General features: G+C 48.7%; 1 protein-coding gene across 9 annotated transcripts in view; it reads left to right on the top strand.

Moving 5' to 3' along the window:
• Window positions 1–14385, top strand: part of Acad10 (acyl-Coenzyme A dehydrogenase family, member 10) — a 39578-nt gene that overhangs the window by 3531 nt on the left and 21662 nt on the right. For 2 of the 9 annotated variants that reach the window (XM_006530462.1, NM_028037.4), the window contains exons 2-7: window positions 860–1059; window positions 4969–5117; window positions 7525–7719; window positions 9080–9238; window positions 10212–10371; window positions 11563–11704. Coding sequence is in view for 7 of the 9 variants with exons in the window: in NM_028037.4 (NP_082313.2) it covers window positions 873–1059; window positions 4969–5117; window positions 7525–7719; window positions 9080–9238; window positions 10212–10371; window positions 11563–11704 (992 nt within the window). In the remaining 2 variants the exon portion in view is untranslated. Of the gene's footprint in view, window positions 1–818; window positions 1060–3249; window positions 3410–4968; window positions 5118–7524; window positions 7720–9079; window positions 9239–10211; window positions 10372–11562; window positions 11705–14385 lie in introns of those variants that run through there. The other 7 variants (XM_006530460.4, XM_030254818.1, XM_006530459.2 and 4 more) reach the window with 6 other exon arrangements.

Here is a 14385-nt window from a genome sequence, read left to right as displayed (position 1 = left end):
TCCTATGTTCCCTCTCTGCTTCCTGCTTGGCCCTGAAGTACAAACCTCGTTTCTGTCATGATGCTCTGGCCAAGTGCATGGAGCTGCGTGCACAGCCACGAAATAAGCTCTCTGAAACTGTGCCCCAGAACAAATCCTTCCCTTGTGCTACTCTGTCAGGGAGTGGGTCAGCAATGAAAAAGGTTACTAACACACAGGTTCTTTAAGTTTTCCAGGTCAGCTACTATCTCCTGCAGTTGGACTATCACACACTGTTTCCAATGAAGGTTTTAAATGGGGATAAGACAGGCTGGTGGTGCAGGACTTTAATCCTAGCACTTGGAAGGCAGAGGCAGGTTGACCTCTGAGTTTGAGACCAGCCTGGTCTACGGGGTGAGTTCCAAGACAGCCAGGGCTACATGGATAAACTCTGTGTCAAAAACAAAACAAAAACAAGCTAACCATGAAAACAAAATGGGGTTAAGATGTGGTCACATCTGCGGCTTTGAAGGATTTCTCTGGCTGATGAGGGAGGAAGGAGGAAGGAGCAGGGAGCCACCAGGGTCCTGAAGAGACATCTGCAGTGAGAGAAGAAGGCAGGAGATTGGGGTCTCAGGAGCGAGCACAGACAGGGCTGAGGCAGGTGAGTTGGGACAAGGAAAGTCAGGGCTCAAACCCCCTTTTCAGTGGTGATAGCAGTTGAGGGTGAAGGCCCATGTGAACAGTCATTGAAGCCAGCTGTGGGTGGGGCTTGAGCATTGGTTGGACCTCAGCCGGGAGCTGTGGGTGACACCCAGCTCAGGGATACCCTACCCTAACCTAACCCTAACCCTGGACAGAAGCCGTGCCTCAGGCTGCCCTGAACCTTCTCCCCACACAGCCTCCATCTCACCATGTTGGTAAGAAGACTTTTCCAGCCTTCCACTCTGCACTGGGCATGGAGGACCACGGCCCTGAACCATCCCCTGGGCAGGCATCAGGGAGGCCTCCGCTGGACACATTCTGGAGGCCGAAGCTACAGAGCAGTCATTTTTGACACGGGCGGAGTTCTCGTGCCTTCTCCAGGGACAGTGGCTGTGGGTAAGCTCCTTATTCTTCTTAACTCTTAGGAAGTAGGAGTGGGAAAATGGAGACAGATAGGCCTGAGGGTCAAATTCTAAGCCCCACTTAAGGGCAGTGTTTGAGGCAAATTATTCAGCTGCCCAGAGTCAGGTTTGCTTGTCAGTAAATTAGGCTAATAATAGATCCTCCCTCCTGGGTTTTGGGGGAAGAGTTAAAGGAAATGACTTATGCAAATCGGGTAGATCAATTGTTAGCAGGCATGAAGCCCTGGGTTCAGTCCTTAGCACCTCATAAGCCAGGTGTGGCATTTGGTGGCTGAAGCAGGAGGATCAGATATTCTGGGTCATCCTCTGCTAAACAGTAAGTTCAAGGATAGTCTGAGCTACATGAAACCTCGTCTATAAACAAATAGAAACATAAGGAACTTTGCCTTCCACCCGGGTATCATGACATGGGCTGTAATGTTCTGCCGTGCCAGTGACCTGAAGTCTCCATCACTGAGTAAATCTTTCTTCCTTTAAAAACAACTAAACAATGAACTGGAGATATGGCTCAGTGGTTAAGAGCACTGACTGTTCTTCCAGAAGCTCTAAGTTCAATTCCCAGCAACCACATGGTAGAAGAGGGCAGGAGGCTGGGAGGAGCCCAAGGTGACACAGCCTCTTCCCCAGCTGTGTACCACAGACCTGGGTCTGAGTGCCAGGAAAGAAACTTCTTTGTTGCGGTCCCGTCCTCGCCCCTTCCCATTGCCGTCCATGATAAACTCCATGAGCAAGCGCAGTGTGGGAGGAAAGAGTCATCTTTGCTTGAGTTCCACACCCTAGCCAGAGTCTATCATGGAGGGAAATCAGGGTAGGGATTCCAGGTGGTAACCTGGGGGCAGGAACAGAAGCAGGGGCCATGGAGGACTGTTGCTTGTTGGCTTGCTTTCTCCCTATGGCTTGCCCACCTTGCTTTCCTATATAGCCCAGGACCACCAGCCACAAGTAGCATCACTCACATAGACCAGGCCCTCCCCATCGATCACTAGTTGAGAAATGCCCCACAGTCTGGAGGAGGGATTTTCTCAAGTGAGGTTCTCCCTTCCCAGATGACCCTAGTTTGTTTCAAATTGACAAAAAACAAAAACAAAAACAAAAACAAACAAACAAAAAAACAAAGGAAAAACAAAACCCTAACCAACACAAGTCCCTAGTTTATCATTTCTAAGCGTTATAAGTTAACTAACTAACTCGTGTAAGCTGAGTGAAAAGAGAAGAGGAATCCAAGCTAGAGCTGTGGCTCAGGGCACAGTCCACCTGGTACTGCTAAGTGACCTGTATGTGCCACCATGCTCGGTGCTGCCTAGTTGTGACATTTCGTGTCCTCTGGCTGCCTCTTTCTGTATGTCTGTAGGTCACTTTGATATCTTTTTCTGTGAGTCCCTCCTGGTTCTTGCTGAATTGCAGCAGGAGCCTTTTGTCAGTTGTATCATCTCTGGTGGTTTGGAGAGTTATTCATTATTTTGATTTATGTGCATTTGTGTGTGCCTGCCTGAATTTATGGTGTGCAGGTGCCTGTGGAAGCTGAAGTTGGGTCCATTCAAAAGCAGTAAACACTCCTAATTACTAATCCATCTCTCCAGCCCCACCTTTTGATTTTTTTTATTTATTTATTTATTTATTTATTTAGGTTTTTTGAGACAGGGTTTCTCTGTATAGCCCTGGCTGTCCTGGAACTCACTCTGTAGACCAAGCTGGCCTTGAACTCAGAAGTCCGCCTGCCTCTGCCTCTGCTGGGATTAAAGGCGTGTGCCACCATGCCCGGCCTATTTATAATATTTTTGATGGTTCTTTTTCTTTTCTTTTGAGAAAGGATCCATACCAGAATTTGCATTTTTAAAGTACCATTAGGACCATCTGTTTCCTTCTTTATAGTTTTAGACTTTTGAGTCTTAGTTGAGAAATTCTTTTCGAGACAGATGGGATGGTTCGAATCTGTAATTCTAATACGTGGGAATCTGAGGCAGGAGGATCACTGAGAGTTCGAAGGCAGCCTGGGCTATGTTGTGTGGTCCAAGTGAGCCTGGGTGACAGGCCCAGTTGTGCCAACCCCATTTATGGATCACTCAGGGCTAAAGGATGATGGTGGCAGGGCTGGGGAGAGGGCTCAGGAGGGGCAGTGCCAGTCTCAGAGTCAGGAGGAGCTGTGTTGTGTCCCAAAATCCAGGGAAAAGGCTGACCGTACTGCCCTGCGCTTGTAAGCCCGGCACTGCTTAGGTGGAGGCAAGGAGGGTGCAAGGATCCAGCTCCAGTCATTGAGGTCACCTGTCCTAAAGGGGATGGATGGTATTCCTAAGGATGACAACGGAGGAAGTCATCCTGCCTCTGTAAGTGTGTGTTTGTGAGTATGCTCACGTGAGTGTGTGCACGCCCTATCCAGACTGCTCTCTGCCTTTTTTTTTTGTCTTAGCTGGTGGGTGATTCTGACAACTCTTCTTTTTCATGGCTGTAGGATCAAGGCAGGCCTTGTGTGTGCTAAGCACACACTCTACTGGAGCTCTCCCCTCTGCCACTCCACCTCCCCACCCTACCCCCTCCCACCCCCCCCACCCCCCCCCCCCCGTCTTTCCCTACACTGTCATGCCAGTAGGTGTAGGTTTACTCTAAGGGCTAGCACGCTTTTCCTCAGAGGACCATGCCAGTTTTATGAGCTGTACCATCTCTGCCACAAATAGGTTTGTCAGTTAGTCACCGTGGTCACTGTTGTGAGAGTGCAGGTGTGTCTGTGTTCCAGTGAGATGATACAGCCTGGGAGGTAGGGTGTGCTTGTGGCAGGGTGCCTGCCTTGTGGACAGCTCCAGTGCTGAAGAAACAAAACCTAAGAACCCAGAGAGACTGATGGGGCCCCCGAGTCATAGTCATGACTGACATAGCAAACCCTCTACGCATACAGATTTACCTTTTAAAACCTTTTCTCTACAAGCAGTTCCACACACACAGCCTTATACGGGAACTTCACTTCCTTTGTAAATATATCTGGAAGAAATTCCTGGAAGTGAAATTATGACATCGAACACACAGTGGAAAAAAAATTTTTTTTGACAGAAACTGCCAGATTGCTTTCTACAGAGGCTGTCCTGGTTTACATCCCAGAACTGTACACAGGGGTGCCAGTTTCCATCCAGGCTTGCCAGCTCTGGGATGGGCAGCAAGGCTGTGCCCTTCAGAGCACTGGGAGGCTGAGGAAGCCTTGCTTTTAAGGCCTTGCTGTGCCGGGCTGTGGTGGCGCACGCCTTTAGTCCCAGCACTTGGGAGGCAGAGGCAGGTAGCTTTCTGAGTTCGAGGCCAGCCTGGTCTACAAAGTGAGTTCCAGGACAGCCAGGGCTACACAGAGAAACCCTGTCTCGAAAAAACAAAAAAAGAAAAAACAAACAAAAAATAAAACAAACAAACAAAAAAAAAAAGGCCTTGCTGTTTCCCTGCATGTGTCTGCCGCCTTGACAGTGGTCCTTCTGGAGAACTCGGCTGTTTCTCTCTTTATACCAAATAGTCTGAAGACATAGGTTCCCCTTTCTCAGAAAAAGTGCTTCCAAACAGAAGCTCTGGGCTGGAGAGGTGGCTGATGGCTAAGCTCGCCCGCTGCTCCTGCAGAGGACCTGAGTGTGGTTCCCTGCCCCACGGCTCACAACCGCCTGGAACTCCAGCTTCACGGGAGATTGATGTCCTCACCTGGCCTCTGTGAGAACCCAGGAGAGGGTGAGACTGGACCCTCAGTAGCCCTGCTCCCCGTCTGCGTTCGACTCTCCTCAGAGTGAGAATACAGATTTCCCGGGAGTACACACAGCCACCACAGCAATACCACAGGACTTGTGGCCGTCACTCCCCAGCTCCGCAAACCCCAGCCACGTGGTGGTGCTCCTTATCCTGTGTGTGTTGTGTCCTTCAGGCTGGGAGGTGCAGAATCATGTCCCTTCTGGAACTATAGTGAAGGCTTTCATCAGAGGTGGCGACAGTGGGCCCTGGATAAGGTTTATAAAAGGAGAGATAACGACCGAGCACTTCTTGGAAGAATTCGGGAGACTGTGCTCTGAAATCGTGAGTGACAAACGAACGTTTCTCTCCACGTTTCTTCCCTTTCTCTCTGTTCGGAGGAGGGGTGTTGAGACCAGGATGAAGCCCACGGCAGCCTTGAACTCACCCTGTAGCCCACGGTGCCCTTGAACTGCTGATCCTTCTGCCCCCATGTCTAGTGTTCTCACAGTTTTCTTTTGACCTCAAGTATGCTCCCATTCAGTCATAACATTGATTTAAGTGAACTAAAATGAAAACCTAATAGCCTGCCTTTGTTTTTAAGTTCCTCCTTGCAAGCCTAGGCACTTAGCATTGGGTTCATGTATGAATAAATAAATAACTCTGGCTCTTTACTGTAAGCTACAGCAGACCCTGAAACACGAACCGCCAGCCTAATGGTGATGAGCCAAAGCTGATTAAATCAATGAGCAGGGACCATTTTCTCTGCATTGTGCACTATTTAAGCTCTGCGTGTACAGTAACTTCTGTAACCTTCAAAGCTCCACTAAAAGACAATTTAAACCCAGGAATAACTTCCATAAAAGGACGCCATGGTGAAAGTATCTGAATGACTATGCCTGAATTTTCTGCAGTGGCGCTAGCACGGTGGCTCGGCCGGTTAAGGTGCTTGCCACCAAGCCTGACGACCTGAGTTCACTTTTCAGAATCTAAATGATGCAGGGAGGGCCTGACTCTTGAAAGTTGTCCTCAGACTTTACAAGTGTGAGATATCATTTATTTGTTATTTATTTTAAAAACAGGGATTCTCTATGTGTAGCCCTGGCTGTCCTAGAACTCACTCTGTAAACCAGACTGGCCTCGAACTCACAGAAATCCACCTGCCTTTGCCTCTAGAGTGCTGGGATTAAAGGTGTGCATCACCAATCCCCCTGCATAAAAAATGTAATTTTTAAAATGCTAAGACCAACAGCAAGCCTTGAAACTGTGCCAACCAGTCACAGCTCAGAGGGTGACACTGAGGAGCTGCAGGTGAGAGGCCACGTCGCTTGAGTGTGCAGGCACAGAAAGCATATGGGGGGTTTCTAGGAGGAAAAAAATGGAGACTGTTCCCGGGCCTGGTTTCTCTTTAGGACAGTAAGATCCCGTTTTATGGGGCTGGTTGTATAACTTTGTGAGTATTGGAAACCTTTGTCAGGCTCTGGTGGTTCATCCATCCCTTTCCACAACACTCAGGAGGCAGAGGTGGAAGGATTAAAAAAAAAACCAGCAGAAGTGGTGTACACCTTTAGTCCTGGCACTGGAGAGGCCAGGGTATGTGATCTCAGTGGGTGCCAGCCAGGGCTTCAGAGTGAGACCCTGTCTCAAAACCACAACAGAAGAATGGTTGACCTGCACACACTCTCTAGGCTGCCTGCCTGCTATTTAGTTACATTTCTGTACAATATTATAAAACCTACCTGGGCCTACAAGACTTGGCATTTGCAGATTTTGAAACCTGTTTGCAAACCCTATAGATTAGAATCTAAAAACAAGCAAACATTGGACTGGAGAGATGGCTCTGTAGTTGAGGGCGCATGCTGCTCCTATAGAAGACCTGGGTTCAATTCCCGCCACCCACATTGTCTCAACCGTGTGTGACTCCACTTCTGGGAATCCAGCATCCTCTTCAGGACTCTGAGGACTCCAGGCACACACATGGTGTATATATATATATATATATGTGTGTGTGTGTGTGTGTGTATATTGTATATATATATATATACATATATATACCTGCAAGCAAAAGACCCATGTGTAAAATAAAATACTTAATAGTTTTTTAAAACCTAAAATTGATCTGAAACTGAAATTCATAAAACTATGGCAAGGTATGACACAGAATCATGCAGGCTATTAATGATAAATGATACCTGATGAACAGGCTTTAAAGCTTAATGTACCCTCTTCTGACCGTCTGCCTTTTTTGACTGACAAGAGCAGAAGGAAGAACTCTAGTGACCACAGTGGGGCAACATCTCTGGCTATTTTAACCATCCTAATTCCAAATAAGGGATTTGTTCTCTTTTTCATTTTTGAAGCAGGGTTTGGGAAGGGGTCTCTCTGGTGGCCTGGCTAACGTCAAAAGCTCAGGTCCTCTTCCTTCACTTCCCAGGTTGTAATTAAAGCCCAGCGCCTAAATGCGTTCTTAAAGAATGCCGTACACCTAGGGAAGGTGATGCTTACCTGTGGTCCTGGATAGTATGGAGGCTGAAGCAGGAGGATCACTTGATCCCAGGCATTGGGGGCTTGTCTGCTCAGTATACGGAGAACTCCTCTCAAAATACTAGTGCAGACTCTAAAGTCATGTGCACTAGGCCCTGGGCTCTCACATCCAGGCAGCAATAGGATGCCAGGAATGGATTTGCCTGTGGGCCACGAGGGACCACACTAATAACCACACTAATTCTCCCGCCTCCTCTCCTGTTCACAGGCAAAGACTTCCGTGCCCGTGAGCTCCTATTTCTCTCTGCTGACCAGTGAGCAGGTGACAAAGCAGTTCCCGGTGATGACTCAGGCCATCTCTCAGATCAGAGCAAAAGGCCTCCAGACTGCAGTCCTCACCAACAACTTTCATCTTTCCAGCGGGGAAAGCTTCCTGCCCCTGGACCGGAAACAGTTTGATGTGGTGAGTACAAGGTGCTGGGTGTGCTGGAGAGGCTCTGAATTTATTAGCTCTAAAGGCTGCCTGCTAGCGGTCTCCAGGAAGTGGGTTTCTACTCACATATCTGCCCGAATCGGGATTAGGTGTAATAAGTTGAAAATTGTCTTTTACTTTTGGCCTTTTTTATTATCTGTTTATCTGTCTGTCTATCTGTCTATCTATCTATCTATCTTTCCATCCATCCATCTATTTTTAAAGTCAGAGTTTCTCTGTGTAGCCATGACTGCCCTAGAACTTACTTTGTAGACCAAGCTGTCCTTGAACACTCAGAGACCCACCTGCCTATGTCTCTCCCATGCTGGGATTAAAGGCCTGGCCTTTATTTTAATTAATTTTAGCTTTTTTTTTTTTTTTTTTTTTTTAGTATAGCCCTGACAACCTGGAACTTGCTACAAAGACCAGGCTGGCCTGGGACTCACAAAGGTCCACTTGCTTCTGCTTCCCAAATGCTGGGACTAAAGGCTTGTGCCACCACATCCAGCAAAATGGGCCCTTAAAGCATAATTGAGCTCAGGGCTGGAGAGAAGGCAGAGAGGTTAAAAGCATTAGCTGCTCTTCCAGAGGCCCTGAGTTCAGTTCCCTACAACCACATAGATGGTGGCTCACAACAATCTGTAATGGGATCTGATTCTCTCTTCTGGTGTGCATTAAGACAGAGCACTCGGGCTGGAGAGATGGCTCAGCAGTTAAGAGCACTGACTGCTCTTCTAGAGGTCATGAGTTCAATTTCCAGCAACCACATGATGGCTCACAACCAAGTCTTATGGGATCCGATGTTCTTTTCTGGTGTGTCTGAAGACAGCTGCAGCATACTCCTATACGTAAAATAAATAAATAATTCTAAAAGTAAGATCACTCATATATATAAGATATACAAATATATCTTTTTAAGAAAAACATAATTGTGCCTATGACCAAGTATTGATGAGGTGAAGACCCCTTTATGCTGCACACTCAAACCCTCACCTATACTACCACATCTCATGTGGGTTCTGACATTCTCCACTGTTTGTCTGAGGCACAATTCCAGACCAGTGCCATCCCATAATACCTCACTGCTTTGCGTGATGGTTCTCTGGGTGAAGATGCTTGCCAGAGTCTGATGACCTGAGTCCTACCCGCCATTCCCACAGTATGAGGAGCCTGTCCTCTTTCCTTAGAGTTGACACTGAGTATGGGCCCCTAGGTTGTATCCTGAAAATTTTTAATCCTTCATTTTAAGGCAACATCATTTTCCAGAACGCTTCCCGTTATAGGAAATAATCCTACACCATCTTTTTGTGCTTGTGGGAGCTGCATCTTGAGAGCCACCCTCTCCCCGCAGGTGGTTGAGTCCTGCCTGGAAGGCATCTGTAAGCCAGATCCCAGGATATTCCAGCTGTGCCTGCAGAGGCTGAGCCTGCAGCCCTCAGAGGCTATTTTTCTTGATGATCTGGGATCCAATCTAAAAGTGGCTGCCAGCCTGGGCATTCACACCATCAAGGTAATCCTGACTGTCTCCTGAACCGCCTTACTAGTTAACACAAGTATGTCCATATTATCTTTTCTTGTTTGTACCCGAAACTTTCCTTGGTGACTCCATGGGAAGAGTTCCTCTGCTTCTGACTAACTATGAAATCTGAGCCGAGCTGCTCATAGCTGCAGTGCTGGAAGGAGGCAGGGTGGGAAAAGTGGGCTTTGACTGTCACAGACGGTCTGAGCAATCCTTTTCTAGATGAGGGGCCAGGAGCCACAGGCCATGTGGATCATTTTAGGTCCTGGCAGGAAAGCAAGGCAGCTACCAGAGGTAGGGGGGGTGTCCGAAGGTAGGGTTGTTTGTCTGCATTTTCCCTGCTAAGCTCACAGGCCACAGAACCAGAGCCAGCTCAGCTTTCTGCCCTGTGTAAAATATGGCAGGAGCTTTTCTTGTTTGCTCGTTTGTTATAGATAGAGACTATGTATCCCAGGCTGGCCTTGAACTCTGCATTGTCCATCTGTATCTTCCCAGACTGTAGAGTCTGTCACCATCCTGGCCTCTTGACTACCTGTCTAGGGTACTCTTGTGTGTAGGCAAGGCGCAAGATTAGCTGGAAGAGGAGGAGTTTCCTCTTAGCTAAGGGCAGCTGAGGGCAGCTTTAGTGGCTATGATCTGAGACCTGACCTCGGACTTCGGGGCTGGTCTCCCTAAGGCAGCGGTTCTCAAAATGTGGGTCACAACCCCTCTAGGAGGAATAGCAGACATCCTGCATATCAGATATTTATATTATGTTCATAAAAGTAGCAAAACTACAGCTCTGAAATCACAACAAATATAATTTCATGGTCGGGGGGTCACCATAACATGAGGGTCTGCTGTAAAGGGTGGCAGCATGAGAGAGTTGAAAACCGCTGGGCTCAGGTATGACCCTCAGGGACACAGGCAGGGTGAGGGCCAGGCTGATGGGCACAAGTTGGGATTTCTGTTTTTCTGAAACCAGGTTGACAGGCCCGAGACAGCAGTGAAGGAGCTGGAGGCTCTACTGGGTTTCCCACTGCACTTGGGCGTTCCCAACACCCGGCCTGTGAGGAAGACCATGGCGATTCCACAAGATGCCTTGGAGAAGTACCTGAAGGGCTTGCTGGGGACCCACTCCACCGGTAGGGAAGGTTTCCTGTCTCTAGAACTTTCTCTGCAGTAAGGACTGCAGTGTGGTTGCCCATTCTCAATGAGATGCAGTATGCAGTTGCCGTTACAGATCCGTAAGAGCACAGTCTCGCCTCACCCCAGCACTCCATCTTAGAATTTGGGGGTGGGGGGCAGCCTTTGCCTGAGAATAGCCACTGAGGAGGAGGGATCTTGGAGGGACAGTGTGTGCAGTGAGCGATTGTGCACACTAGTCTGGAGACAATAGTCTGTTTTGAGACAGTGACAGTGACTATCTATATGCTATGTGACTTTAGAGCTTGGGAATCCAGCTCAGTATCTAACACTTGCCTAACATGGGTGAAGCCCTGGCTTTTCTGTGCCCGGCACCAGAAAAAGAAAATGTTGCAGATTTAAAAAGTGGCAAGGGGGGGGAGTCCCCTTCCAAGACCCTCTTGTTCTCTGCACTTTACAATCTGAAATAGGCATCTCAGAGCTTCTGAAATCTTTCCTGGTGACAGTCCCCTCCCTCCACTTGGTCCTCTAGAGGACTCTCACTTACAGTCAGTCCCACAGTGTGCTATTTCCTAGCCACAGGTTACTTGGCAGCACACCAGGCCAGCCCACGGCCAGCTCCTGCACCCACTCCCTCTCCTGCCAAGAGGAACACATCTTCCTATATAACTATGGGTTCCTGAGGTCCTGCTTCTCCCAGGAGCCACTGAACGTAGCCTAGAGGCTGGGGAAGTATGTCTTGTGTCGGTAGCTTTGGCTCTGCCGGCTCCTGTCGCCTGCCATGCCAGGGGCGGGCATGGTTTGGGGGAACGTGGGTGAGGACAGACATGGGCACATTTGATCTCAGGCTTAGGACATTTCCATGGGGGACATTCCAGATGTGTTGCCAGGACTGTTAGGACCGATGAACAGAACCCACGAGCCTGTGTCCACAGGGTTGGCGAGGAGATGCCCACCCAGGCAGAGAGGAGGTGACCATTGTGTTCAGAAAGCTCCCTTTGAGGCTGTAACCACATGGGGGTCGAGTGTATATGTCAGGACTCAGTTGTACACAGGGAGGGCAGTGTCCCTTGCTCAGGATCTTTCTTGGGGACATCGTGCATGCCAGAGGCAGGCCTCCCTGGGAAGAAGGGCTAGCCACGTGTCCAGATCACAGACGGCCTGCTCCCTTCGTCCTGTCAACCTTACAGGCCCCATGGAGCTCCTTCAGTTTGATCATGGACAGTCAAACCCAACGTACTACATCAGGCTGGCTGACCGTCAGCTGGTCCTGAGGAAGAAACCCTCGGGGACCCTCCTCCCCTCTGCCCATGCCATAGAAAGGGAATTCAGGTAAGTTTCGGGGGGCCGGGGCTAGTATCCCCAACAGACAGGCTTCATACTAAATTGTCAAGTTAGCTTCTGTGGGACTGCCCTGAAGTCCCTGCCTTCTTTAAAAAATAAGATTTTAAATTTAATTATATGTGTGCATATGTATGCATATGTCTGCATCTGTGCACACATGCACATGAGTGCAGGTGACCATGGAGGGCAAAAGAGTGTTTGGTTTCCTTGGTCTGGAGTTATAGGCTACTCTGAACTGTCATGTGGGTTTTGGGAGTGGTACACACTCTTTTTAGCTTATGTGTATTAATGTTTTGCCCACATGTCATGTATGTACCTTTATCACATGTCCATGGAAGTTAGAAGGTGTTGGCTCCCTGGGAACTGGAGTTTGAGATAGTTGTGAGCCACCAGGTAGGTGCTGGGAACTAACTTCAGGTCCTCTGCAAAAGCAGCCAGTGCTCTTAACTACTGAGCCATCTCTTCAGCCTCTCTCAGACACTGCTTGTTTCCTGAGACATGGCGTCACTGTTTAGCCCTGACTGACCGGCTGTATAGACTAGGCTGGGCTTGAACTCATGATTCACCTGCCCCTGCCTCTAAGTGCCAGGACTAAAGGCATGTACCACTGTGCCCAGCTGCCCTGGAGCTTTTAAAGCTGTAACTGTCGGTCTCTGTCACATGGGAACAGGAGAGTGTTACCTACTTTCATTCTGATAAGGTTTTGGTTTGATAAGAAAGTCTCGCTGTATTGCCCAGACTGCTCTCTATTTCCTAGACTCAAATGATCCTCCTGCCTCAGTCTCCCAGGTAACCAAGTTTTTCTTTCTCCTCTACCCCTCCCCATTTTGAGACAGTCTCATGTAGTCTGTGCTGGCCTCAAAAATACCCAAGGATGATGGTGAACTCCTGATTCTCACTCCGAGCCTCACCAGTGGGATTAGACGTCACTCCCACTCTTTTTATATCAAATTATTTTAAATTACCTTCAATTGATTATTTTTATGTGGCGTGTGCATAAGTGTGTGCAAGTTTGTGTGTGTTCATGTGGAGGTTAGAGGTCAACTTTGGTATGGGTCCTTGATGGCCATTTGATTTTTAGCATGATCCTGCCCTGGGATCTGGCTGACTAGGCTAGGCTGACAGGCCAGTCCCCAGGATCCACCTGTCTCCACCTCCCGGCTCTGGGATTACCACCATGCACCACTGTGCTGAGCCTTTTATGTGCGGCAGGGAATTGAACTCTGGGTGCTGAGGATTGTGCAGAAGCCAGGGTGCTGACTGGGCTAACTTCCAGCCCTTTAAAATAGGGGGGTTCTGATTTTGGGGGGTCAGGATGGCTCAGTGGACAAAGGCACTTACTGCATAAGCCTAGTGGCCCAAGCTCACTCCCTGAAATCCATAGGAAGATGGAAGAGAGTCCCCTCCCTACAGAGCTGTCCTCTGACCTCCACATGCATACTGTGACACTTGTGCCTCCTCGTCCTGCATACGCATGTCCACCATAACACATAGATTATGGTAAATGTTCTTACCGTGGACTCTCTCAGTCATGGTCTTTCCAGCTTGCTCAGGTAAAGTCCTGAATCTGTGACCTTTTGGCCTCAGCTTCCCTAGGAGCTGGGATTCCAAATCTGTGCCACCAGGATAGTGTAAAGGCACATAACAGAGCTCTAGCTCCAGGTCTCTTACATAGGAGGGCAGCGCCCTCGGAAGCCTGGGCTGGATGGAGTCTCTCCTGGAAGGCTCCTTCTCCTCTTCCCACTGCACAGCAGTGTGTGTGGCCAAGTGGAAGTGTGATGTCCTGGCTTCTCTTTCTTGTTGTCTCTTCCAGCTTTGGATGCTGGGTCCCAGGCACACACTGGGCTTGGTGTAGTCTTCCTCCCTGTCTCCTTTCCTTCCTTCTGTCTGCCACACTGGGGATGGAGGCCTGGGCCAGTGTATGCTGGGTAAGCCTCCTCCCACTGCGATACAGCTTACCCCCAACACATTATTCTTCCTTTAACTTTATTGCATGTGTTATGTGTTTGTATGTATGTGTGTGGTACATGCACATGTATGTTGGGTGTTCCTGGACATGTATATGCATGTATGTGGAGATCTCCACCACTCTCCACCTTTATGAATTTTTTATGTGTGTAGGTGTTTTGCCTGAACATGTGTCTGTGTACTAGATGCATACAGTGCCCACAGAGGCCAGAAGAAGGTGTTTGAGCACTTGAAACTGGAGTTTGAGAAGGTTCTGAGCTGCCAAGTGGGTGCTGGGAACCAAACCTGGGCCCTCCTCAAGAGCAGAGAGCAGGCTCTTAGTTCTGAGACAGGGCCTTACTATGTAGCCCTGGCTGTCCTGGAACTCACTCTGTAGGCCAGTCTAGCCTGGAACTCAGAGCCTCTCCTGCCTTGGCCTCCCTCATGCTTTTGTTTGAGCCTGAAGCTGTGCCAGTCAGGGAGTTCAGCAATCTGTTTGTCTTCTCCCTGACTGCACCCCATGGCTGGTATTGGAGGCCCTCGCTACCATGTTCAGCTTTTTACGTGGTCACTGGGATCTAAGCACAGGGCTTTGTGTCACAGACACTTTACCAATGGAACCATCTCCCACCCTGATAGATAATGTACTATGTTTTAAACCAGAAAAGCAAGTTGAAGAAAATCTTATCAATTTATCTTACAATGCTAAGTTTTTATTTGTC

This window comes from Mus musculus, chromosome 5, assembly GCF_000001635.26.
Source record: "Mus musculus strain C57BL/6J chromosome 5, GRCm38.p6 C57BL/6J".
Lineage (NCBI taxonomy): Eukaryota > Metazoa > Chordata > Mammalia > Rodentia > Muridae > Mus > Mus musculus.
Note: the sequence above shows the minus strand (reverse complement) of the source record. Positions and strands in the feature narration are given on the sequence as shown.